This window comes from Lathyrus oleraceus, chromosome 2, assembly GCF_024323335.1.
Source record: "Lathyrus oleraceus cultivar Zhongwan6 chromosome 2, CAAS_Psat_ZW6_1.0, whole genome shotgun sequence".
Lineage (NCBI taxonomy): Eukaryota > Viridiplantae > Streptophyta > Magnoliopsida > Fabales > Fabaceae > Lathyrus > Lathyrus oleraceus.
The window spans coordinates 13,076,722-13,101,083 of NC_066580.1; the positions used below are offsets into that span (position 1 = coordinate 13,076,722).

The following is a 24,362-nucleotide window of genomic DNA, read 5'->3' on the forward strand; positions in this document are numbered from 1 at the left end:
GCTTAACAGAATGTGAGAACTAGGATACCTACCAGGATATCTTGGTAAAAAACATTTCTGCGCTTAACAGAATGTGAGAACTAGGATACCTACCAGGATATCTTGGTAAAAAATATTTCTGCGCTTAACAGAATGTGAGAACTAGGATACCTACCAGGATATCTTGGTAAAAAACATTTCTGCGCTTAACAGAATGTGAGAACTAGGATACCTACCAGGATATCTTGGTAAAAAATATTTCTGCGCTTAACAGAATGTGAGAACTAGGACACCTACCAGGATATCTTGGTAAAAAACATTTATGCGCTTAACAGAATGTGAGAACTAGGATACCTACCAGGATATCTTGGTAAAAAACATTTCTGCGCTTAACAGAATGTGAGAACTAGGACACCTACCAGGATATCTTGGTAAAAAACATTGATATCTTGGTAAAAAACATTTATGCGCTTAACAGAATGTGAGAACTAGGATACCTACCAGGATATCTTGGTAAAAAACATTTCTGCGCTTAACAGAATGTGAGAACTAGGACACCTACCAGGATATCTTGGTAAAAAACATTTCTGCGCTTAACAGAATGTGAGAACTAGGATACCTACCAGGATATCTTGGTAAAAAACATTTCTGCGCTTAACAGAATGTGAGAACTAGGATACCTACCAGGATATCTTGGTAAAAAACATTTCTTTGATTTTTAACTGTATCATCCTTAGGATGGAAGATTGAATTTTGTTTGTGTTTATTGTCAATATATATATATATATATATATATATATATATATATATATATATATATATATATATATATATATATATATATATATATATATATATATATATATATATATATATATATATATATATATATATATATATATATATATATATTGTATTTTTATGAAAAAACTTGATTTACCAATGTACCTTGAGTCTTGTTGTAAAGTCACATCAGCATAATTTTTGACAAAAATTGATGAAAATAAATCGACTAACATTAGTGTTTTTAAGACTAAAGTGTAACATTTTTAATTAAGGATTTGAAACGAAATATTAAATTAAGTTAAAATTTTTGGTGATTTATTATGTCAAAATTCTACTAAAGAGTTTGAACAAATAAAAATAAAGAGGAAATACAATCTTTAAGTAATAAAATCGAAATTTATGAAACCTATCCACTATTGTCTTTGCATTTAGTTTTGAGTAGGAGTATCCGCATCATGGGTATGGATTAGATAGTTTAATGGATATTTAATTATTCGTTTACTTACGGGCACAAATACATATTTAATGGTACACGATAGGTATCAATATTCGTTAATAAATAATAAAATTATTTTAATTTGTTTAATATAAAATTATTATTATTATTATTATTATGTTAAATAAGAAACGGTTATTATTATTATTTTGTTGAATAGGAATCCTTTGTTAAGTATAATTATTTGATAAAAGAATAAATAAAATGAATGTGATTTATTTTTGTTATTATTTTATGTGTTAAATTTTTTTTTTAATGGGATAAAAAAATAGTTAATTATATATTTTTTAAAAATATATTTAAATATTAGTACTCAATTTAGGGGTGTTGGCGGTTTTGACGCTAAAAGTCATCTGAAACGCAAGACAAAAAAGTGTGTGGTTCCGTTTGATTTGATTGACTTTTAGAAATAAAACTGAATCAAACCATACCAAACCAAACCAAACAAATGCGATTTGGATTGGTTCCGTTTTTTACAAAAAAAAATTGATGAGTCATACATACACATATACACATATAGAAGATAACATAACTTAATGTTTAATTATTCATAAATTACCAAAAACAACAAAACTTATCATATTTAAGCAACAAGTTTCCTTTAAATATACATAAATCATATTAGACAAAAGTGGAATAAATAACATAAAATTAATAGCATAAAATAATATCAAAAATATTATAAGGCTTAATACTTATTTTGCCCTCTACCATATGAGCGATTTTTAAAAAATCCTTTTATATAAAAAAATTGGATTTTCTCTTTGCCTTATAAGGATTCTTCTGTTTCGCCCCCTTAAAGAAATCTAATCATTAAAAATAATGATGTGATAATATTTTTTATTTTATAATTTTTTTAATGATGTAGATTGTCAAGTTGCATTTTATAGTTTTTTATTATTTTTTATTAAATTTAGGTGGCTTTTATTTTTGATTTTTTAAGATTGGAAATTATAAGACCTAAAAAATCAAAATTTTGAACCATGAATTGGCTTTGATTTTTGATTTTTTAAGATTGCAAATTATAAGATTAATAATTTAGTTAATTAATATTAATTTAATATATTAACTAATATTTATTAATTTAAATAATTAAAATTTTAAATATTTAATAATTTCATTTTATTAAATGCAAATTAAATAATATTTATTAATTAATTATTTTCTTTTCACTAATTACTATTTTATCGTTTAAAACTAAATATTCAAAATGTAAATACTATTTAATAAAATTTAATTAATAATTAAAATATTTAAATGTTAATTAAATAAATAAATATATTCAATTAATACGTAAATAAATATATTCAATTAATATATTAAATTAATTAAAATTAATTCATAATTTATTTATTTTATTTTATTCAACTGTAAAATTATTTAAATAATATATTTATATTTAAACTAATTATTTAGTAATATTAATTTAATATAATGATTAATATTTATTCATTTAAAAAATTACAATTTTAAACATTTAGTAATTACATTTTAGTAAATGAAAATTAATTACTATTTATTAATTAATTATTTTAATTTTATTCATTACTATTTAATCATTTAAAATTAAATATTTTAAATGTAATTACTATTTAATATAATTTAATTAATAATTAAAATATTTAAATATTAATTAAAAAATTAAATATATTCAATTAATATGTAAATAAATTTAATTTAATTAAAACAAAAGTGTAATCGAAATGTTTAAAATATATTTATTACAATCAAATCAAATAGATTAAATATGCAATATGTATATTTAAGTGGGATAAATATGCAAAGGAAGTAACATGGCCTAGTGTAAAAGGTGTTAGGCATGGGAAAGACAAGTCCTAAGTTCAGCTCTTCCTTAGTATAAATTTTGGATTTTTTAGGTATTAACATTTCCAATCTTAAAAAAATTAAAAATAAAAGTCAATTCATATCACTATGAGAAATAAAAAATATAAAAAAAAGTCAGCCACATCATTATTTTTAATGACCGAGGTTTTGGAGGGATAAAAAAATGGAATCTTCATAAGACAGAGAGGGAATTTAATTTTTTTTTATAGAGAATTTGTTCAAAAATTGTCCATATGGCAGGGACAAAATAGGCATTAATCCACATTATAATAAAACAAAACAAACAATGGAGAAGAGGGATTATAGAGATAAAAAAGAAAAATCAGAAGAGATGAGAGATTAGAGAAGAAGAGGTGCGATAACAATATAATTGTATGGTTAAGGCATAGTAGGTTTGTGTGTGGGTTGGATGTACATCGACTAAGGATTAAATTTTGAAGAGGTACTTTTTTCTTCTTTTTTGAGCATAAAACTCACATCTTGCTGCGCAAATCATGGTTTTAAGGTCCACTCTAAATGAGTTTCATGCTCTTGTTGATTATAGGAAGGTGGTGAAAACTATCTTTACTGTTTTGTAGACCATTCTTGCAAACAATTGTAGATTCTGAATCTTGAGAGTCTCGCTCTGAACATAGGGTCACCATTTACATATACTAGAGTTAGAAGATTTCGATCTAGCAAAACTCAATAGTTTATAAAAAGTGTAAATGTGTTTCATGAATGCTAAGATAGTTGAACATATGTATCATGGATATTATTTCGTTTAATTTTCAATACTTTATAAAAAGTGTAAATGTGTTTCATGAATGCTAAGATAGTTGAACATATGTATCATGGATATTATTTCGTTTAATTTTCTTAAGATGCAAGTATTTGTGGTGTTAATTTGCTTTTGTATTGTTGTTATTTTTTATTGACTGCATTAAGGAAAATAACATATGTACAATGTGTTTTTTGTGCAGAGGCAACATGTGGAACAAGATGTTCCAGTATTTGACCCCAGTCTGTTAGCTAGATTTCATGAAGAAATACGAGCATCGTTGTGTTTGTTCCTAAGAAGATTTGTTCATTCCAAGTTTCTGCTAAAGTGTCAATCAGAAAGATTTGGTCGTAAGCTACTTGTTGAGCAAGATGTTCAGCACATGCTATGTGACATCTTGGTCTAAGGATTGGGTTTTGATCATCTTCAGATTTTCTTCAGAACTGTTGTGGTGTTAATTTCTTCAGAAGATGTAGAAGTTTACTTTTGGAAGAAGTTATTTTTGTTAATGCAAATTAATTTGGAAAATATTTGGAATTAATGTAGTCAAATAAGATTTGACTGGATTTTCTTTTAAGGAAGATGTTGTTATGATTTATTTAATTCAATACCTACTCTACATAGAAAACTTACATGAAAAAAGTTATTTTGGATGTTCTGGTGTAACATGTGGAACACGATGCTCCAACATATGTGTAATGCAACATCTGACCCTTGACAACAAATTCAAATTGTTGCAGTTTAGAGCGAACTTTCTGATTATATTTCAATCAGATTTGTTGATATTGTTTAGCAATGCGTTTGTATGATTTTTTTTATAGTTGTTTGAAGATCAAATCAATTTAAATGTAGATTTAAATTTGAATTTGAATTAAAGACATATCTTATCTTTGTTGGAGATTTTTATGGAACAAATCAAATGCAACAATATATGCTATAATTCAGGATGAAACCAAATCAAATGCCCATTTGAAAAGCCCAAAATGAGATTGCTATATAAGAAAACTCAAACCTAGTGTTTTAGGGTGTGCATATTTTGAAGACTCTTGGTGTTAGGGTTTCTATTTTTGAGTCTTTGTTTGAGTTAATGTTATGCACCACTCTAGTGCCTGAATCCATATGTTAAGGCATAAAGTTTAGTTTTTAATTGAGTTGTAAAACTTTGTTTCGAGATACTAATTCCATAAGCTTGAGAACAAAGTGTTTATGTTGATTGTACACCAACTTATTGCTTTATTCATAGGGCATAATAGTTGGTTTGTTTAGTTGACTTGTATTCAATATTCATCATTGTATTTATTGATATTGGTCACTTGGGATTAGTGATTGAGAGAAAGTGAGAGAGGGTTCTCATATTTAGGGGGAGTCCCAAATAGAAAGACAATAGATGGTAGAATTAAGAAGAAATACACTGAACAATGGACTTGTTCATTTAAGACACTTTGTACTAACTCTATAGAAAAGTGAATTTCCTTTCTTGGATAGAGTGATCCCAGATGTAGGTGTGGTTTCACCGAACTGGGTTGACAATTCATTGTGTTCTTTATTGCTTTTTTGCTTCATCATCATGTATAAGTTAACTTGTCATAACTTGGTTGTGTAATTGGTTTTTACTTTTTGGTATACAATGTCTCAGACATCGTGTTTAACATCTATCCATAGTACATGTTATCTGTTATAAACCAGTTGTACACCTTGTCTCAGGAATCTCGTCCAACATATGTCCTTCTGAGAACATAATTTCATGTATCATAATTATCATAGCAATATATGAGTTCGACACATCAGAACTCCACCATAAAAACAAAACTAATTGTGATTGCCATAACATTGTAAGAAGTTTTGGTCCTACATTCCAAATTGCTTTGTTTTTCTGCTCAATCATTACAATTCCTTCTTCACCATTATTGAAAAAGTGGGTGGTTTGTAGAGTTTAATTTTTGTCCCAATGTCTTCCTTCAATTCGTTCACAAAAATTTCCTTTAAATGTTCTTCATCAACATTTTTTAACATACCTACAAACTTTTCAAAATGCTCAACATACTCTTCCATTGTTTCTTCTTATTTTAGTGCAAGGAGGGCAACAAAGGGGTTGAAAGTGGATGATGTTTAGAACCTTTCAAGAGTGAAAAGTTTGAATTTTTCCCATTTAATATAAGAATTGCATTCTCCCACCATCGAAACCAAGATAGTGCTTTTCCACCTTTTACCACCAAGACTGTCTAAAATTTCTCTTCTTCTAGGATATCTCTCATTGGAAAGAAGCCTTCAAATTTATTTATCCAACTATAAGCATCAGATTCTCCACCATATATGGGGATTGTCAATTTTCTCCATCATCCCGTTTTTCCATTGATGGAATCTTCGGGAGTGTCATCTTCGAAATGCTTGGACAAATTTTCCACCATGGCTTCTAGTCACGCAAAGCGTGTTTTAAGTTATTGTCGTTCTGCATCTCGTTTTTTTCTGCGTGCCATCAACATTTTCAAAATTCTCTCCATTGTGTCTGGATTATCATGATTATATCGAGTTGTCACCATAATTGAAAGCAAAGCACCTGGACGGTGCTCTGATACTAATTGATAAAAATTGATATGAACAAAGAAAATGAAATAGAAATGAAAAAATGAAACCGAATATTATATGGATAATTTTTGGAATATATTACAACATAAAATTTTGAGAGTCGGTCTCTCCACAATTCACATTCTTTCTATTTTCCTTTCGATGTTTTCCTAATCCAGTTTGGATATATTTATATTGTATCTAACACTCGTTCTTAATGGACACAATTAATCCAAATGGTTGACTGTCCCCATTTGATATTGCTCTAGATTTGACGTTGTTTGACTTCAAGGGATGCATCATTTCTCCAACGGTTGCATCTCTCGGGTTGCACTTCTTGGTCCCAATGAGCGTGTCTATGCACCATGGGTCATGCCCCCTAATTTGCATATCATGGCCTTACGCCTCTTTGGTGGGTAGGTCACACCCTTTCTCCGGTTGCATCTCTCGGGTTGCACTTCTTGGTCCCAATGAGCGTGTCTCAGCACCAGGGGTCATGCCCCCTAATTTGCATATCATGGCCTTACGCCTCTTTGGTGGGTTGTGATTGTTGGGTGGTTTGCACCCTGCTCCCGTTGGTCCAAGGCCGTTGCTTTCCTTGCTCGCTTTCCTTGCTCGCTGTCTGCAGGTGTAAGTAAACCTTGGTGATGGGTTTCCTACTCTTATCACCCTGCACATCAAACCCTTCATTGATCTTGACATAATAGGATTCTCAGATGCAGATTGAGCTACTAGTCCAGATGAGAGAAAATAAATAAGAGGACAATGTGTCTTTCTTGGTGAAATTCTGACTTCTTGGTCTTTAGGAAAACAAAAGGTGGTGTCCAAACCTAGCACGAAGTCAAAATATAGATCACTAGCTGACCTGGTTACTGAATTAGCTTGGATAAGATCACTTCTAAAAGAATTAAAGCTTCCAGTTCTCAGAAAGCATGAAAGCATGTTCTATGGTGTGACAATCAAAGTGCCAATTCACTAGCTTCCAATACTGTCCTGCATGCTCGACCCTAAGACAATGTCACCATCAGTTTGATTGAGAGGGGAGTTAAAACATATATTGATTACTTCTATCAATCAGTTTGAATTCATGGCATAATCCCTAAATATAGGGCAACACCGTCCATTATGTTTCTATATAGTAGGAAGACTAGAAACTAGGGAAAGACACTGATTATGGCAAAAAAACTAAACACATGAAGAAGAAAAAAATGATACTAATGTTCTATTTTGTTCATATGTCTGGTGTGCTTAAGTACACAGCAACAGTACAAGACATGGTCCTAAGATCATGAACTTGTAGTGAAGAACTTTTTCGATTGTAAGGAACTGCGATTATTTGTACAACACAACTTGCCACAACAATTCCAATGATTTATTCAGTTCAAATATAAAATACAAAATCAAAGATATGCAATACAGCTTTAAACAACATTGACACTCATTCGAATCAACTGAGACTACACATACAAGTTAATGCCTCACTCTCACGGTGTATCATCTATACTCTTGAAAATTAACATGACCGGTTGCTTGAGCATGCTCCGCTGCCTCCTGAATACATTCGCACAGAAGTCAGAACTCAAATCAGAAACAAAAGAACCAAGACATGTAAGTAACATATATAACGAGTGAATCACAAATTTAGTTGCAGAAGTAGCAACGTGACAGAAGGATTTGCAAGTTTTAAGAGAGTATCTTGAAATCTCTTAGTAATTTCAGAACTGAATTGATGATTCACGCTTATATAATAAATAAAACAAAGAATCAGGTACTGAGGAATGACCTTCTGACCAATAACTCCAATTTGGCATACCCCACAGCGCAGAGTGAAGTTGGCAGTGTCGGTGAATTTCCGTTTCCTGAGAATGAGCATCCGTAGCATTAGCACAGGTAAGGGACACTAGAAGCATAAATAATTCGGAGATGCAACTCAACATGATGATAAAGATTCAAATAATAATTGAAGACTATACCTATGTTGGTCTTTAATAAAATTTAGCGCAAGCTGTTCAACAGGTCCAATGCTTCTGGAATTTTGTATAGCGAATATGGTCTGATCAAAATCCTCGGGAGCATCTTCAATGGGAGACATCTGACACATACACATCATTAGGCAACATAAAAACTGAAAATACCTACGAAACTTAATTTTGTTTGTTTAGCGTAGCAGTAATTCACTTCTCAAACCAGAATAAAAATGTGCGAGGCGGAAAGGAGAATCAATAGACGGATAGTAATTTCTGGTGTATGATATTACATACAGCTAAAGCATCGTAGTGGAGACCATCATATATGAGCATCACCCTTTCAGAATAGTTACCTGCCTGTGAAAAGTATTAGCCAAAAAAGTAGACGGAAAGGTTCAGTTACAAGGGTTGACGAAACGTGGTGAGAGCACATAGAACTGCGGCAAAATGTCTAACCTGACCGTACAAATCACACCGTGTTGTCTGGATATCGTATGCTGCAATTTCGCGTCCATAATAATCTGCTAATATTGAGAGTTCAATTGCACCTGCAGAACAGAATATAGCTCCATTAGCACATCAAACTCCAAACTAATGAAAAACTAATATTGCTTTACTGAAGATTTAAACCGCCCATTGATACTTATTTTATGATCATCAACCACAAACCCGGACCGACAAAATTAATGAATCTTGCCTATAAAAGTTTTTATAATTTAAAACAGCAAGGATTCGGTAGACATGTAAACTAACCTCCCCATTTCTCTGGGTCAAGAATCCAGTTACAATACTCTGAATTTGGCTTCCCAAGAAATGCTTCAGAATATTTCTCGGGGTCACTTGCTACCGTTGCAGCTATAACCTTTAGCATGTAAAATGTAACAAAATGTTAAGTCACAATATGTGAATAAATGATGTTGATAACACCGAAGTGAACATATATATTAGGCAATACAATGGTGTAAAAGCTCCGCTTCACTGGCAAGTCTTAAATGATAGACAATGTAATTTCATATACCAAAAAGAAAATACATGATTTCATGACTCTTTTAGTTGCAAGTATTTTGCAATTTACTAACAGCAATCTGTGCAATCGCACGGGGCTTGATGATGATAGTTAGAAATTTATGACGGGTTGATGCCAAAATATGGCGATCTTTCTTAATAACTTCTCTTATAGTTTTTTTAGGTCCTTCTCTACCTTTGTGTAACTCCTCTTCATCTGATATACTCTAATTTCCACATAATCTACATGTCTTCTATCTATACATGCTCAAACCAACTAAATCTATTTTCTACCATCTCTTCAACTATAGGTGTTACCCAACACTATAATATTGTCATTTTTTATCTTATCATGTCTAGTCTTAACTCTTAACACACATCCAACGCAACATCCTCATCTTTGCCACACTTTATTCTCGTGTTGATTCTTAACCGCCCAACATTTTGTCTTGTACAACATAGCATTTTTTACCGCAGTCCGATAAAATTTTCCACTCAACTTGAGCGGTACCTTTGTGTCACATAAAATTCCTGAAGTCCTCCTCTATTTCAGAGCTACCTAACTTGAATTTGATGGTGGTTTACATCCCCAGAAACAACAAATACAAATTTTCTGTAATGAATTTTTGTTTCAGAAGCTAATTCAAATGGAAACAGGCAAGCTGATATGCAAGGCCAAATACATTGAGCTATGTTGGATATAACATTGAACTGTTCAGTTAACACATTAACAAGCCAGAAATTGAAGGTTACAAAATGAATAGAATAGCCTATATCTGGTTTTCTACTAAAAAAAACAACCAAATTGACACAACATGCATTGAACATTGAAATGAAGCAATATGATAAACCTGTATCTGCAATGCACTTTGCATATTCATAGCAAACTTAAAACACAAAAAAGAAACAACAATTACCTGTCTCAACTCAGCAGCTTTAGTTCGGTCACGATCCATAACATATCTGAATCAAACAAACATAACAAAATAGAGGAAAAAATTACCAAGTGGAATCATTTGTAAACAATTTAATCTTTAGGTTGAAAGACGCGTCCTAACACGTCCAAGTGTCCGACACCAACACGACTCCGACACATAAAAATCACATTAAATCATTATCATTATCTTAAATTATCGCCGATAGTGTCGTGTGTCGTGTCCGGTGTGCGCACTAACTTACCCAACAGCATTAAAGAGACAACTGTTATCAGAAGGAATGACCCTTCTCACAACAACACCATCCATGATGTAGATTGCTGAAAAGCTACCAAGCTAGCACCTGCAAAAATCAATCACAAACTCAACCCTACTTCAAACATCAAATGAAACTTGATAAAACATCTTCCTAAAATAATCAAATTTTGTAATCAATTACAAACTCAAAACCTAGAATTCAATAGAAAAAATAATCAAGGTAAGAATTGTAACCGGTACCCAACTTCAATTGGAAAAGCAGGAATGAGAAGAGTAGATCTAATGTTCTTGAGGCGGAAGAAAAGAATATAATAGAATGAGAATCTAATCTTTAAAACTAGGATTTTTGAAATGAAAGTGCTTTTGTGCGTGTTACAATTAATTAATTAATTTGAAGGTTACTTTACTTACCGTTGGAAGAGATTAAGTTTACTTTATTCCTGCCTCTTAACATCATTCTGGATATATGTACTTGATAATTTATGTTTCGGTCACTTTTGGAATATAGCAATTTTTTCCTCAGGAATTTAGGGTTTTTAATATATATAATTTATAATTTATTTTTTAAATAGATTTTATGGATATATTAAATTTTATAATTATAATTTATTTAATAATTAGTGATATATTTGTAAGGGACCTACTAACCAATCGCCATTAAGGATCGGTTCGTCTGAGGTGCTTCCAACTCGCTCAGTCATGTGAAACGCGAGAAAAACATTCATCGGTTAGAGAGAATTCAGAATCAACAGTTAAATCCAAATCTTCCTAGGAAGTCAGAAGTCAGAGTCAACACCTCTATAAATACCTTGCATGTTGTACTTTTTTTACAAGTATAGTGGTATCGACTACAGGGTCCACTAGAACTAACATGGACCACACCTTCGTCATTACCATTCTCACCACCTTTCTTTAAAGATGACCAACAAAGCTTAAAACCTCGTGGTTAACACCATAATTGGAAGCTTCACCAACGGAGGAAGGCTCTAGCTCCTCCCGGAGGAAACATGTCATTGATCATGAACTGAATATCCCTAGAACTCCCCGAAGGTGACCAAGAAGAGCCAGGGGCCAATATCATTTTTCTAGTAGCAACGACATTAAAATCCTCCTTCATGATAAGAACCTCATGGTCATCACTGTGCAACACGACAACTATGATATCAAACGAATCTTGATAGACTCTGGAAGTTCACCTGGCATCCTATTATGAGATTCTTTCCAAAAACTCCAGCTCGATCCCAATAACATCAAGGTGTTCTATGGATCTTTAGTAGGTTTGTCAAGCGAACACATGCAAGTAAGGGTTCATGTAGTCCTGGAAACAACATGCAATGTATCATCATAATCCAAGTGGATATTTTGTCGCCCTATAACATCATTCTTGGTTGATCACTCTGGCGATTATTTCCACCTGGTATTGTGTTATGAAGTACCTTATACCTGATGGGTGAGTCAGGACAACTCGGGGAAACCAGCAAACCATCCAAGAATGTTACCATAACAATCTGTCGATGGAAAAGGAAGAGGTCGCCCTTGTGGGCATCCCCCCCCCCCCCCCCCCATCATGAAGCGCTTGATGATGACACTAATTGTTGGGATCCTAGACTGGGCATAGACAATGAGAGGCTCACGCTCATAGAGGACCTAAAGGAATCCCAAATAGGTCATTCATCCCATTAGGTGACGAAGATAGGCACCTCACTTATCAAAGAAGAAGAGCGCAAGTTATTCGATCAACTCATTAGAAACATTGACTTGTTCGCCTGAGCTCCCTCAAACATGCTAGGAATAGACACCAGAGTGATGTGTCATCGCCTCTCCATCAACCATTCTACTAAGCCAGTGGCACAGAGAAAGCAAAAAGTTGGCGAGGAGAAGAGAGCCACCATCAACGAAGAAGTAGGCAAGCTATCAAGCACTAAGTTCATCACATAGACAAAATAAAATATCCACCATCAACGAAGAAGTAGGAAACAACCTACAACGTATCATCATAATCCAAAGAGATTGAAGTAAACTACCTCATAGTGGATATTTTGTCGCCCTATAACATCATTCTTGGAAGACCACTCAGGCGATTATTTCCACCTGGTATTGTGTTCTGAAGTACCTTCTACCTAATGGGCGAGTCAGGACAACTCGGGGAAACCAACAAACCACCCAAGAATGTTACCATAACAGTCTGTCGATGGAAAAGGAAGAGCTCGCCCTTGTGGGAACCCCCATGAAGCTCTTAATGAAGACACTAATTTTTGGGATCCTAGACTAGGTGTAGACAATGAAAGGACCACGCCCATGGAGGACCTAAAGGAAGCCCAAATAGGTCCTTCCTCCCACCAGGTGACGAAGATAGGCACCTCGCTTATCGAAGAAGAATATAGCAAGTTATTCGATCAACTTTATAGAAACATCGACTTTTTCGCATGGGCTCCCTCATACATTCCAGTAATAGACACCAGAGTGGTGTGCCATCGCCTCACCATATACCATTCTACCAAGCCAGTGGAACAGAGAAAGCAAAAAGTTAGTGAGGAGAAGTGAGCCACCATCAAACGAAGAAGTAGGCAAGCTATCAAGCATCAGGTTCATCACAGAGACAAAATATCCAACCCGGTTAGCCAATGTAGTGCTTGTGAGGAAAGTGGCAAACAAGTGGTGCATGTATGTGGACTTCACCGATATCAACACGACTTTCCCTAAGGACTCATATCCCCTGTCAAATATTGACCACCTGATCGATGGTTCCTCGAGATATCATACTTTGAGCTTTATGAGTGCCTACTCAGGGTACCAATAGATCATAATGGATCCCCTGGACGTGCCCAAGACGATGTTTATGTTGAATCATGGTAACTATTACTACCATAATGCCATGCCTTTCAGCCGAAAGAATTATGGAGCCACTTTCCAGGGACTCATGGACAACATGTTCTCCCACCATATAGAGCGGGATCTGGAGGTCTATGTTTATGACATGATAGTGAAAACTACCGAAGGGCATAATAATGCTACGGACTTGGAAGATATCCTACAATCAATCAGGAAGTATAACATGCGTCTAAATCCAGCCAAGTGAACTTTTGGGGTACAAGCGAGAAAGTTCCTTGGGTTCATTCTAACAAAGAGAGGCATTGAATAAAATGTAGACAAATGTCAGACCTTCATCAACATGAGAAACCCCAACAATGTCAAATAATTTCAATAGCTTACAGGTCACATTGTCGCCCGATTCTGTTTCCTCTCTTATGCGGGTGGCTAGGCTTTCCTTTTCTTCGTCACCATAAAGAAGAAAGAGTGGTTCGAGTGGACCAGAGAATGCAAGGATGATTTCTCGAAAATTAAAATCTTCCTCGCGTCTCCTCCCAAACTCACTTTCCCGGGGGAAGGATCGCCATTGGTCCTTTATCTTTCAGTCACAAATTCGGGGATGAGCTTAATACTCATCCGAGTGACAGATAAGGAAGAATGACTCGTGTATTTTGTAAGCAAAGTATTTAAAGGCACCGAAACATGTTATCAGAAGATTGAGAAGCTAGCTCTGGCCGTTGTCATCCCGACGAGAAAGCTTCGACCCTATTTCCAAGGTCATAAAGTTCTCATGAAAACCAACTATCATGTTCGACAAGTCCTGAAGAACCCAATTTTTATAGAAATAATGGTTTCTTGGGTAGTGGAACTCTCAAAATATGACATCCAATATGTACCAAGAGGAAGCATCAAGTCCTAAGCTATGGAACATTATTTTGGCATAATTTAGCTCGCCAGTAAATGAGGAAAGGCCCTTAGAGTCAACATTGTCGGTCGATGATGCCTCAAACGTAAATGGGAGTGGCTTTGAAATAGTCTTGGAAGTGACTGGCGACATACTGATTGAACAAGCACTGAAGTTTGAATTCAAAGCCAGCAATAATCAAGCAGAATACAAATCTGTCATCACTAACATGGTCCTTGTTGGACTTGAGAATTCACACAAGGGGGGGGGGGGGGGGTGAATTGTATGGTTTGGAAAAATGTTACTCCAGGTTAAGCAAATGGTCTAAGTCCGAAGTCCAAGGCCCATAATCCAAAACTCCAGGTCAAGCACATGGCAAAGTGATCCAGTCCTTTAAGTCTTTTATTATGTTTTGATTTTATTAAGAGTGTCTTAACAAAAATCAGATGAAATGGAAAGAAATCAAGTGCAATAAGCTAAGATGTTAGGAGTTAGGAGCATAAAAGTAAATGCATAAGGGTAAATTACATAAAAGTAAATGACTTAAAGTAAAGGCATAAAAGAAAATAACAAGAAAGTAAAGTCGGTAAGTCAATAATGGTAACTGTTAGTGCTATTTTAGGTAGGCTTATGTAGAAGCCATACTTATCTGAGGTCGGTCAATAACAACCTATGTGTCAGACATGTTAGAGAATTAACACAAAATTAATCTCCTGAAACATGCAACACAATGGTTTAAAACAAAGAATTAGATGGATGAAGAGAAAAGCTAAGGTAATCGCATAGGGATAAATCTATGCATAAGTCAAATGACTCAAAATATGACACATCAAGGGATAACTTATTATTGATGCAAAGTGTTGAAGATGATTCATGATCATCTATCAACATTTTAAAATCAAATAAGGTTGAATCTACCTCAAGTCCATCTATCAATAATTTGAAATATGAAAGACCTTATCATCCAAGTGATCAAGTTAAACCAAAACCAAAGCAATAATTTTTTTGAATAAAAATGACCTAAAAAAGATTTAAACAAGACTTTAAAAGATAAAGAATCAAATCATGAAATAAAATAAGATAGAAAAATTAATATCAAAATTACAATATTAGCAAAACAAAATAATAATAATAATCAAATAGAATGATTAAAATAAAAATAAAAATAAATATAAAGAAATTGGGCCAATGGGGTGTGTGATGAGAAAAGGTGTTTGCCGAAGTAAAATAGGGCGTAGGCCCAAGTTACAAGCCTATTGCTTCACATCAGCCAAGCCTGGAGGTGCATGGATTTGGGAGGTGTGTGAATGGTGAAACAGTAAGGTCCCAAGCCTAAAGACTCACAAACACGTAAAAATAGAAGGGGGAGGTTCAGAAATGTGCGCATGCCCTTCTTACAAATCCTCACCGTCTCCTCCGCACCGGCATCGCCTCCCCGCGGCGGCGGAGAACCCAGAAATAACCAACAATTACATCATCTCAATCCTCTTCTCACCCTGAGTTGAAAAATGGCCCTGAAAAACCCTGGAACCTCCTCGTTTGTTTAGATCGAAGCTTGAAAGTGATGAACCCTGAAGCTTTTAGGTGAAATTAAATGGCAATGGTGCAAGGATTCCAGCAATTGATTGAGGGCCACGATTCTCTGAAGTGTGCTCTTCAACCTGGTAACTTTGATTGATGCAATGATGGAAGCCATAACACATCTGACACGGTGGCTCCGGCAAGGATGGAGTGAAGGTGATGAAGCTTCGACTCATGTACTTATCTCTCTTCTTATGTGCTTCACTTTTCCTCTTCTTCTTCTTAAACTTTGCGACAATGAGTGAGAGAAAGGTTGAGGTTCTAAGTTATGATCCCCATTAGAGCTTCAATTTGAAGCTCTAAAATGACCTTTGAGGAAGCATCAAGTCATAAGCTATGGCACGTTATTTTGGCATAATTTAGTTCGCTGGTAAATGAGGAGAGGCCCTTAGAGTCAACATTATTGGTCGATGGTTCCTCAAACATAAAGGGGGGAGGCTTTGAAATAGTCTTAGAAGTTTCTGGAGACATACTGATTGAACAAGCACTGAAGTTTGAATTCAAATCCAGCAATAACCAAGAAGAATACAAATCTCTCATCGCTGACATGGTCCTTATTAGACTTGAGACTTCACACAATAGGGGGTGAATTGCGTGGTTTGGAAAAATGTGTTTTTGAAAAATGGATTCAAGCACTCCGACAAGAACTTAATCAACTTTAGAAGGCTATCGAACTCCTCAAAGGAAGATGATAATAAGAAAGGTAAACATAAAGGTTCATGTTACAGTCGTGGAAAAGTCAGTCATTATAGGTCAGATTGTCCATTGATCAAGAAAGACAAATAGAAAGGCCATCACAAGAAAACTAGCAAGTCTATAAGAGTCTATGTTGCTTGGGAGAGTGAAAGTGATTCTTCAAGTGATGAAAGCTCAAGTTCAAGTGACAAATCGGTCAAGCTTTACTTTGTGGCCAACAAAAAGAAGAAGAAGAATATAAGTCATTCTAAACTTGAATCTATTAATAAATTGTCTTATTCTCAATTACAAAAGCCTTTTGAAAATCTACATAGAGAAGCCGTAGACGCTTTTAAAAAGTTAGCTTCAAACAAAAGAATTTTTTCACATTTAGAAGCTAAAGTTTTAGAAACCGAAAAGAACATGGAAGCTCTTAAGAAATTTATGGTATATATTCAAAAAGATAAGAATGAGGATGAAGAACCTTCATGGTTCGGTTGTGAAACTTGTCATATTTGGAAAAAAGAGGTAAATACTCTTAAAGATAAATTGGACAAGGCATCACAATCAAAGGTTACATTTTCTATTAATCCATCAAAGTTTAAATGGTCTTTGAACCCTTCATATAAAAGGTATAAATATGTTCAAAAGGATTTAAATAGCAAAAGTACATCTCATCACAATTTATCTTGTCACTTTTGTTGCAAGAAAGGTCATACCATTGCAAAATGCAAATTTATGAGATTTCTTGTGCCTAAATATGTTTTTCAATGGCTGTCTAAATGCAACAAAGGTTTCACTAACCCTTAAGGACCCAATGAAGATTGAGTACCTAGTATTTTTGTTGATCTTGCAAGATAAATGTCTTGGCTCTATGAAGAGAATATGGATTCTCGTTTGTGGATGCTCAAGACATATGCCATGTGACATATCCCTATTTCATTGAACTTATGGCAAGAAATAAGGGTTGTGTGACCAAGGAAGACAACAACTAGTGTTCATTAATCAGTAAAAGATGTGTAGATTACTTTTAATGCTTCATATCCGAGAAATGTTGGGAAAGGTAATTCGTTTCATGATGCATGTGTATCTTCAAAAGACATACTCAAGGACATCGAATAGGGGATTGACCAACCTAAGATGATGAAACTTGACGAGGAGTAAGATAACTATCATGAGAAATACAAGAATGAAAGTCCAACAAAAAAGGATGATCATCAAATTAATAACTTTCTTGGGTACATTGCAAATCACACTATCGGGTATTTTGACAAAGAGAAAAGTGATAAGAACATTGATGTCAAAATATTTTGTGACACGTTTTGCACATGTTCCAACTTTCATTCGAGAGTTCCTTGTGAAATGCATGTGCATCCTCCGCCATTTGTATGGTGAGATAATATCGTTTCAATTTTCGCTTTGTAAGTAAGTCCTTTCTTTTACCTGTTTATTCTTCAAAGGTATATGATATAATTTGTGTATGATACATGTTATGAGTGTTCATTTCCAAAAATTTCAATTGATAACCATGGTGTGTTTCAATTTATATGTTTATAATGACCTCATTTTAATATCTTCACATGTATTCTATATTATTAATATTTATGCTTGCTCCAAAATTCCAAATTATTTCAAATGGACGTGAAAAGTGCTTTCCTTAATGGATATATTAATGAGGAAGTGTATGTTTCACAACCTCCCAGTTTTGAAAATCATGAGTATCCTAATCATGTTTATAAACTAAAATGAGCTTTGTATGGTCTCAAACAAGCCTCTAGAGCTTGGTATGAGCGACTTAGTAAGTTCTTAATCTATCAAGGATACTCTAGAGGGAAGGTAGATACTACACTTTTCATTAAACTTTAAGGAAAACATATTCTTCTAGTTCAAGTTTATGTTGATGATATAATATTTGGTTCCACTAACATGCAATTATTCAAGGAGTTTTCTAAGTTAATGCATGATGAGTTTGAGATGAGTCTCATGGGGGAGTTGAACTACTTTCTCGGTCTTTAAATCAAGCAACTCAACGAAAGGACTTTTGTGTGTCAAACAAAACATTGCAACGATTTGCTAAAGAAATTTGGAATGAAAGATGCAAAATAAATTGACACTTCAATGTCCACAAATGGAAACTTTGAAAAAGATGAAAATGGTAAGGATGTTGATATCAAGAAGTATTTGATCTCTTCTATATCTTACCGCATCTAGGTCAGACATTATGTTTAGCGTGTGTATGTGCGCTCAACATCAATCGGCTCCTAAGGAATCGCATTTAAAAACCGTAAATCACATCCTTAGATACCTTCATGGTATATCTAAGTATGGGTTTTGGCATTCTAAGGGAAGCGATTTTAATTTGGTTGGTTATATCGATTCCGATTTTGTCGGTTGCAAATCAGATAGGAAAAGTACTAGTGGAACTTGCCACATGTTTTCAAACTCCTTAGCAAGTTGGTGTAGCAAGAAACATGTTTTTGTTGTTTTGTCAACTGCCCGAGGCGGAATACGTCATAGTCGATAGTTGTTGTGCTCAAATATTGTGGCTCAAGCAACAACTACTTTATTTTGATATTAAACTACAACGTATTCCTATTATGTGCGACGACACTAGCGCTATTAATCTAACCAAAAATACGGTGTTACACTCTCGCACTAAAAATATTGAGATACGTCACCACTTCCTACATGGTCATGTTGAAAAAGAAGATGTTGTACTTGAGCATGTTGATAGCAAAAATCAACTTGCGGATATCTTTACAAAACCTCTTGCGACTGAACCTTTTTTCAACATTCGAATGGAATTGGGCATACTTGATATCTCAAATCTTGCCTAAATATTATTTGTTACATGCACTTTATATACTTTTGCTCTAACTTTTCTTGGAATTTCAATCACATACGAGTGCATCCTTCATCAATTCATACGTGAGATAATATTGTTCCATTTTCTCTCTTTAAAAGTAAGCCTTTTATTTTAGCATGTTGTCTATGTCCTAAATGTTTGATATGTTTGATGTATGAAATATTTCATGAATGTTCACTCCCAAAAATTTCAATTGATGTATTTCAATTTATATACTTATAGTGACTTTATGCAATTCTTCTTCTATACTTGAAATATGTTCTTTGAGTATCAGCATGTTATATATTATTAGGTCTTTCATGATATATGTGAGGTTGTTATTTATCTATTCCGGCATGAAATATGTTTGAACATGTTATAATCCATAAAATTTTTGTAGTGTGTCATTGTTATGATAACATTTATGGTTTTGGTTTGAGTGGTGATAAATCCAAATAATATCTTTGTTATAGCACATGTGTCGCAGCATTTGGGAGCATCAAAAATATGTCACATAAATGTGTCGCTTTCGAAACAACTTAGCAAAATTCATTATTTTGTGTGAGAACTCCAATCTAGCATGTCTGTTGTGTTTGCAGGAAGAGGAAAATTCTATCCACCTGTTTCTCTTTGTTCGGGTTGAATTCTATCCATTTTGCTTGTAAAAAGAATAAATACACAAAATTTGAAACATTAGTATCCGAGTAAAAAGTTAAAGTTAATTAAAGAAATTTAGAAATATTATCATTAAGATTTATCAACAGTTTTGGTTCCCATAATTTATCTTATTTATGGAGTTGGTCCTCCAATTTCAAATTCATAACAATTTGTCCCCCTTTTAACATTTTTTTAGTATAAAAAATTGATAACATGTTTATTTTTTGAATAACATGCAACATTTTTTTTAAAGTTCACAAATGTTATTATATGATGATTTTTCATGTTGTACAAATGATATATTATTTAAAATAGACTCATCATAAGTAAAAACAGTTTAAATTAAATTATATTTTAAACCACTACTCTAAGGTCCTATAAAATTTCCCGTTTGCCGAAACCAACCATCTTGTTAAATCATGCATGTTTTGACCAACATAAAGATACATATATTAGAACTGATCTTATTTGAAACAAACAATGTTTCAACTTTATTCATGGCAACCTTATGTAATGCAAAACTATAGCTTCAGCATCCATGGCAAACAAACTAAAGTAAAAATACTAAACTACATGTCCCTCCTGCAGTATTATTGACCTGTGTTTGCTGAAGAAGCTAAATAGATATACTACTGAAATTAGCGCTTAGAGTGTTGCAATGCACTCGATTTCAATCTTGGCGTCCAATGGCAATGCAGCTACTTGATAAGTCGCACGAGCGGGGAAAGGTGCAGGGAAATCTGAATCCGTCGGAAGAAAAACAGATATATTAAACAGAAATTCAAAATTACTCAAGGCATTGGTGAAAAATAAAGAAATAGATGTGCAGATAAATCTATTGTTAGAATGTAAATTGTGTCAAGAAAACATGAAGATTGTGATGACAGAAGAATTTACATTTAGCATAAATCTCATTGACTGTCTTAAAGTCCTTCAAGTCAGCTAACCTGCAGGAAATAAATGTTCGAAAACCAGTTATCTTGCATTTGTCGCCAAGGCTCGATGAAAACTCAATTATAGAAGGGAGACGAGTTCGTACAGAATCGTTGTTTTAACAACTGATGAGTAGCTTGCACCACCTGCTTTAAGGATTTCCCCCATGTTTTTGAGAAGCTGCAATGCAGAAAAATTAACACAATAAGTGCACATAACATCAACTAATGAAATAAAAAAGATATGCACACGACACGAGATCAATGATCATCATATTCGGTATTGGAAAAAATCCTCAAAGTTACAAAACTAAAATAAACCATAACCGAAGATCAAAGTTACAAAACTAAAATAATCGATGAATAATCGTAGATACTGAGACAAACTCACATTCAACATCAAAACTCAAAATGATCCACTAAGCCATGTGAAAGACAACAAATTACAATTACAATCACAACGAATCAAGAAAAGAAAAAGACAATCGATTATATATCATAAAATTAAACTTCGCAATGCAATGACAGATCTCTGATTTCGCTATACCTGTTCGGTTTGATCATCAACATTATCAGAGACGAACTTTCCCGTCTGCATTAAAGAGCAAAAACAAATTAACTTCCTTCAAGTTCGCAATGACTATCAACGTGCCAGTATAGCACCGACAGTTTTGATAAAAAGCCATGTCCGGTGTCTGATTCGTGTTAGTGTCTGACACCACCGAGACATATGACTGCATTTAGTTATACTCCCTCCGATACTTATCATAAGAAAAAATTTACATTTTAGATTCATTTAATAAGCAATGTATCTAGATTAACTATAGACCAGATACATAGTTTTTTCAATGAATCTAACAAAAACTTTCTCTTATGTATTACAAAGATAGTGCTAGAAAGCGAACCTCAGGAACAAGGCCAAGAACACCAGACACAAAAAGAAGATTGTTAACTTTGTTTGCTTGGGAATATGGTCCCAATGCTGCAGGTGCTTTTTCCGTTTCAACAGCTTCCTTAACTCCTATTCCTACAATCAATCAAAGCCAACAAACACGAAACAATTAACACTATAACAAATTTTGTATTGGTTTCAAAATGTGAATTTCTAGGGTTTTGTGGAAGAAGCATTCAAGAGGAAATGGTGGATACTTACTGGCATCAGAAGAAACGCTCAAGCATGTGAACGACAAAGAGCGCTTCGATGTATTGCAGAAGGATGCGCCGCCGGTCAATGAAGCGCGGTTGCGTAGTACGCCGCCGTTGATCACCGGAATCTGGAAGCACGTCGCACCACAAAACGACGTCATTTTTCAGTCTCTTGCTGAACAGTCTAACTCTATGAGACTCTTATTTTCTTCTTCTTTTCTTTTCTTTTTTCTTTAATTATTTGTTTGACCGATTTTTTTCTTAAATATCATTTTGTTGTATTAAAGATGAGTACTAGGGTACCCTTCGTAAGTTCAAGGAAAAAGAATGGAACAACAAAGCCATCCAAGCAAAAACTTGGGATTTAAAAACAATGTAGTATCTACCTGAATTGAGGTACCAATCGATCAATCAATCAACCGATTTAAATCAACCGATTTAGGGTATGTTTAGATTGATGGTATGAGATGAAATGAAATGGAGTAAAGTGATTACTAATGAGATTCCATTGTTTGGATTTGTAAATAATAGATGGAATGGAATAAAACAAGTTGAAACCCATTCCATCTAATTTCATCCAAATCTTTATTTTTTGTTCCATCAAATTTGGGGTGTATGTGATAGAATGAGATATTTTTAATAAAGTAACCAAACAATGGAGTGAGATCTATATTTCATTCCGCTAAGCTCTTTTCCGCTCCAACAAAAGGGATTCTAATCCAAACTTGAATATTCTACCACATCATAACATTGATATGGTAGGAAAATAAAAGATGGTTCACATATTCGTCTTGAGAAAAATATAGCAGACATACGAAGTTATGGCTCCCAGAAATAATTCCTCTTTTTTTAAGCTGAATCTTGGTTGGCAAGCGATTAAGGAAGAGTCTCTAACAAAAACTTTGAACATTGGAAGGAATGTTAGTTTTCCAGATGAGAGTCAGCGTCTGAAGAGTTTGATTGGAACAACAAAGACCTAGGTTTTCCAAATCGGAAAGAATTGAATAAGCACTGTTAACAGAGTAACCGGTGCAACAAGAACAACAACAACAACGACGACAAAAACAACAAGAACAACAACGACGACGACAACAACAACAAGAAAAACAACAAGTTCAACAATAACAACAATAACAAAATAAATAAATAGAATATTCAAATAAGAACATGTTACCTAACACAACAACAACTAACACTGCTAAGTTGAATCCATGTTTTCCATGCCTCATTCAATTTGGAGAAGAGATGATGAAGTTCTGAAACTCATTAGTGGACAAAATGTTTTTGAGTTTCGTTTATGGAAGAAATGATGTTTTCAAGTTTGGTTTAGTGAGGAATAATGTTTCGTAAATGGAAGAAGTTTTGAGGCAGAAGATGAAACTTGTCTAAGTACGTCTAAGGCAAAAGTGAATGAACTAAGAGTGTTATATATCTTTAAAAAAAATAAGAAGGCGCCATATTTCACCACGGTTAGAATTTCAACCATGGTGAAAAGTGGCTTAAAAATAAGTAAAAAATAAAAATGTTGGTGTTGGGATTCGAATTACCAGACGTCAATTTTCACCATGGTTGGGATTCCAATCGTGGTGAAAAGTTGCTTAAAAATAAATAAAAAACCAAAAATGTTTGTGTTGGGATTTGAACCTATGACCAAACGCCACTTTTCACCACTGTTGGAATCCCAACAGTGGCTAAAAGTGACGCCTTCCTACTTTTCACCATGGTTGTTATTAAAACCCGTAGTGAAATTTCTTTTAATAAAATAAAAAAAAATGCAGGCGCCTAAATATCACCTATTACTTTGGTTGATTGAAGAGCTAAGGTAATAACATGTTACGAAAAGTATATTTTATAGTAGTTCCAACAATCCTGAATGTTCGAATAAGTGATCTTTACTTTGGGAAAAGTGGTCATGAGAAATAATTCAGGAAACTGAAGGTTGAGAGTCGAAGGACCTAGCTAAGTGCTATTGTGTTTTCTACCGTTACCAATTTTGCACCTGATAGAATTTGAGAACCAATTAACATTTGATTTAGAAGTTGTGACATAGAAGAAATCTCTCCACCAAATGGAATCATGTTTGCTAGTGGAATGAGGAATGGGGCTAAGAATTTTTTATGTCAGGTCTCCATACTTGAATTGAAGTAGAGAAAGCCAAATTGGATTGTGGTGATCAAGGATACGCCGGACCCATTTTCTTAAGATGGCTATGTTA

The 24,362-nt window shown here is 33.9% G+C and overlaps 2 protein-coding genes across 6 annotated transcripts; both read right to left on the reverse strand.

Moving 5' to 3' along the window:
* Positions 1-7,640: 7,640 nt before the first annotated feature.
* On the reverse strand, positions 7,641-11,096 carry LOC127117651 (OVARIAN TUMOR DOMAIN-containing deubiquitinating enzyme 2). 5 transcript variants are annotated; one of them, XM_051047735.1, is made up of 9 exons: positions 11,008-11,096; positions 10,583-10,681; positions 10,321-10,366; positions 9,152-9,260; positions 8,855-8,946; positions 8,693-8,755; positions 8,405-8,523; positions 8,215-8,290; positions 7,641-7,982 (listed from the first exon to the last, which is right to left on the reverse strand). In XM_051047735.1, exons 2-9 carry the CDS (start codon positions 10,645-10,647, stop codon positions 7,926-7,928), a joined length of 627 nt encoding a protein of 208 aa, XP_050903692.1. In that variant the 5' UTR covers positions 10,648-10,681; positions 11,008-11,096; the 3' UTR covers positions 7,641-7,925. The 5 variants fall into 5 exon arrangements, with proteins under 5 accessions (XP_050903692.1, XP_050903690.1, XP_050903694.1 ...); XM_051047733.1 differs by lacking the exon at positions 11,008-11,096 and adding an exon at positions 10,837-10,991; XM_051047737.1 differs by lacking the exon at positions 11,008-11,096 and adding an exon at positions 10,841-10,988.
* A 9,363-nt stretch (positions 11,097-20,459) lies between these two features.
* On the reverse strand, positions 20,460-22,435 carry LOC127117652 (reactive Intermediate Deaminase A, chloroplastic). The gene is made up of 6 exons (XM_051047738.1): positions 22,155-22,435; positions 21,907-22,028; positions 21,549-21,593; positions 21,109-21,182; positions 20,967-21,016; positions 20,460-20,809 (listed from the first exon to the last, which is right to left on the reverse strand). The coding sequence occupies exons 1-6, from the start codon at positions 22,306-22,308 to the stop codon at positions 20,715-20,717; spliced, it is 540 nt and encodes a 179-aa protein (XP_050903695.1). The 5' UTR covers positions 22,309-22,435; the 3' UTR covers positions 20,460-20,714.
* Between the last annotated feature and the right edge of the window lie 1,927 nt (positions 22,436-24,362).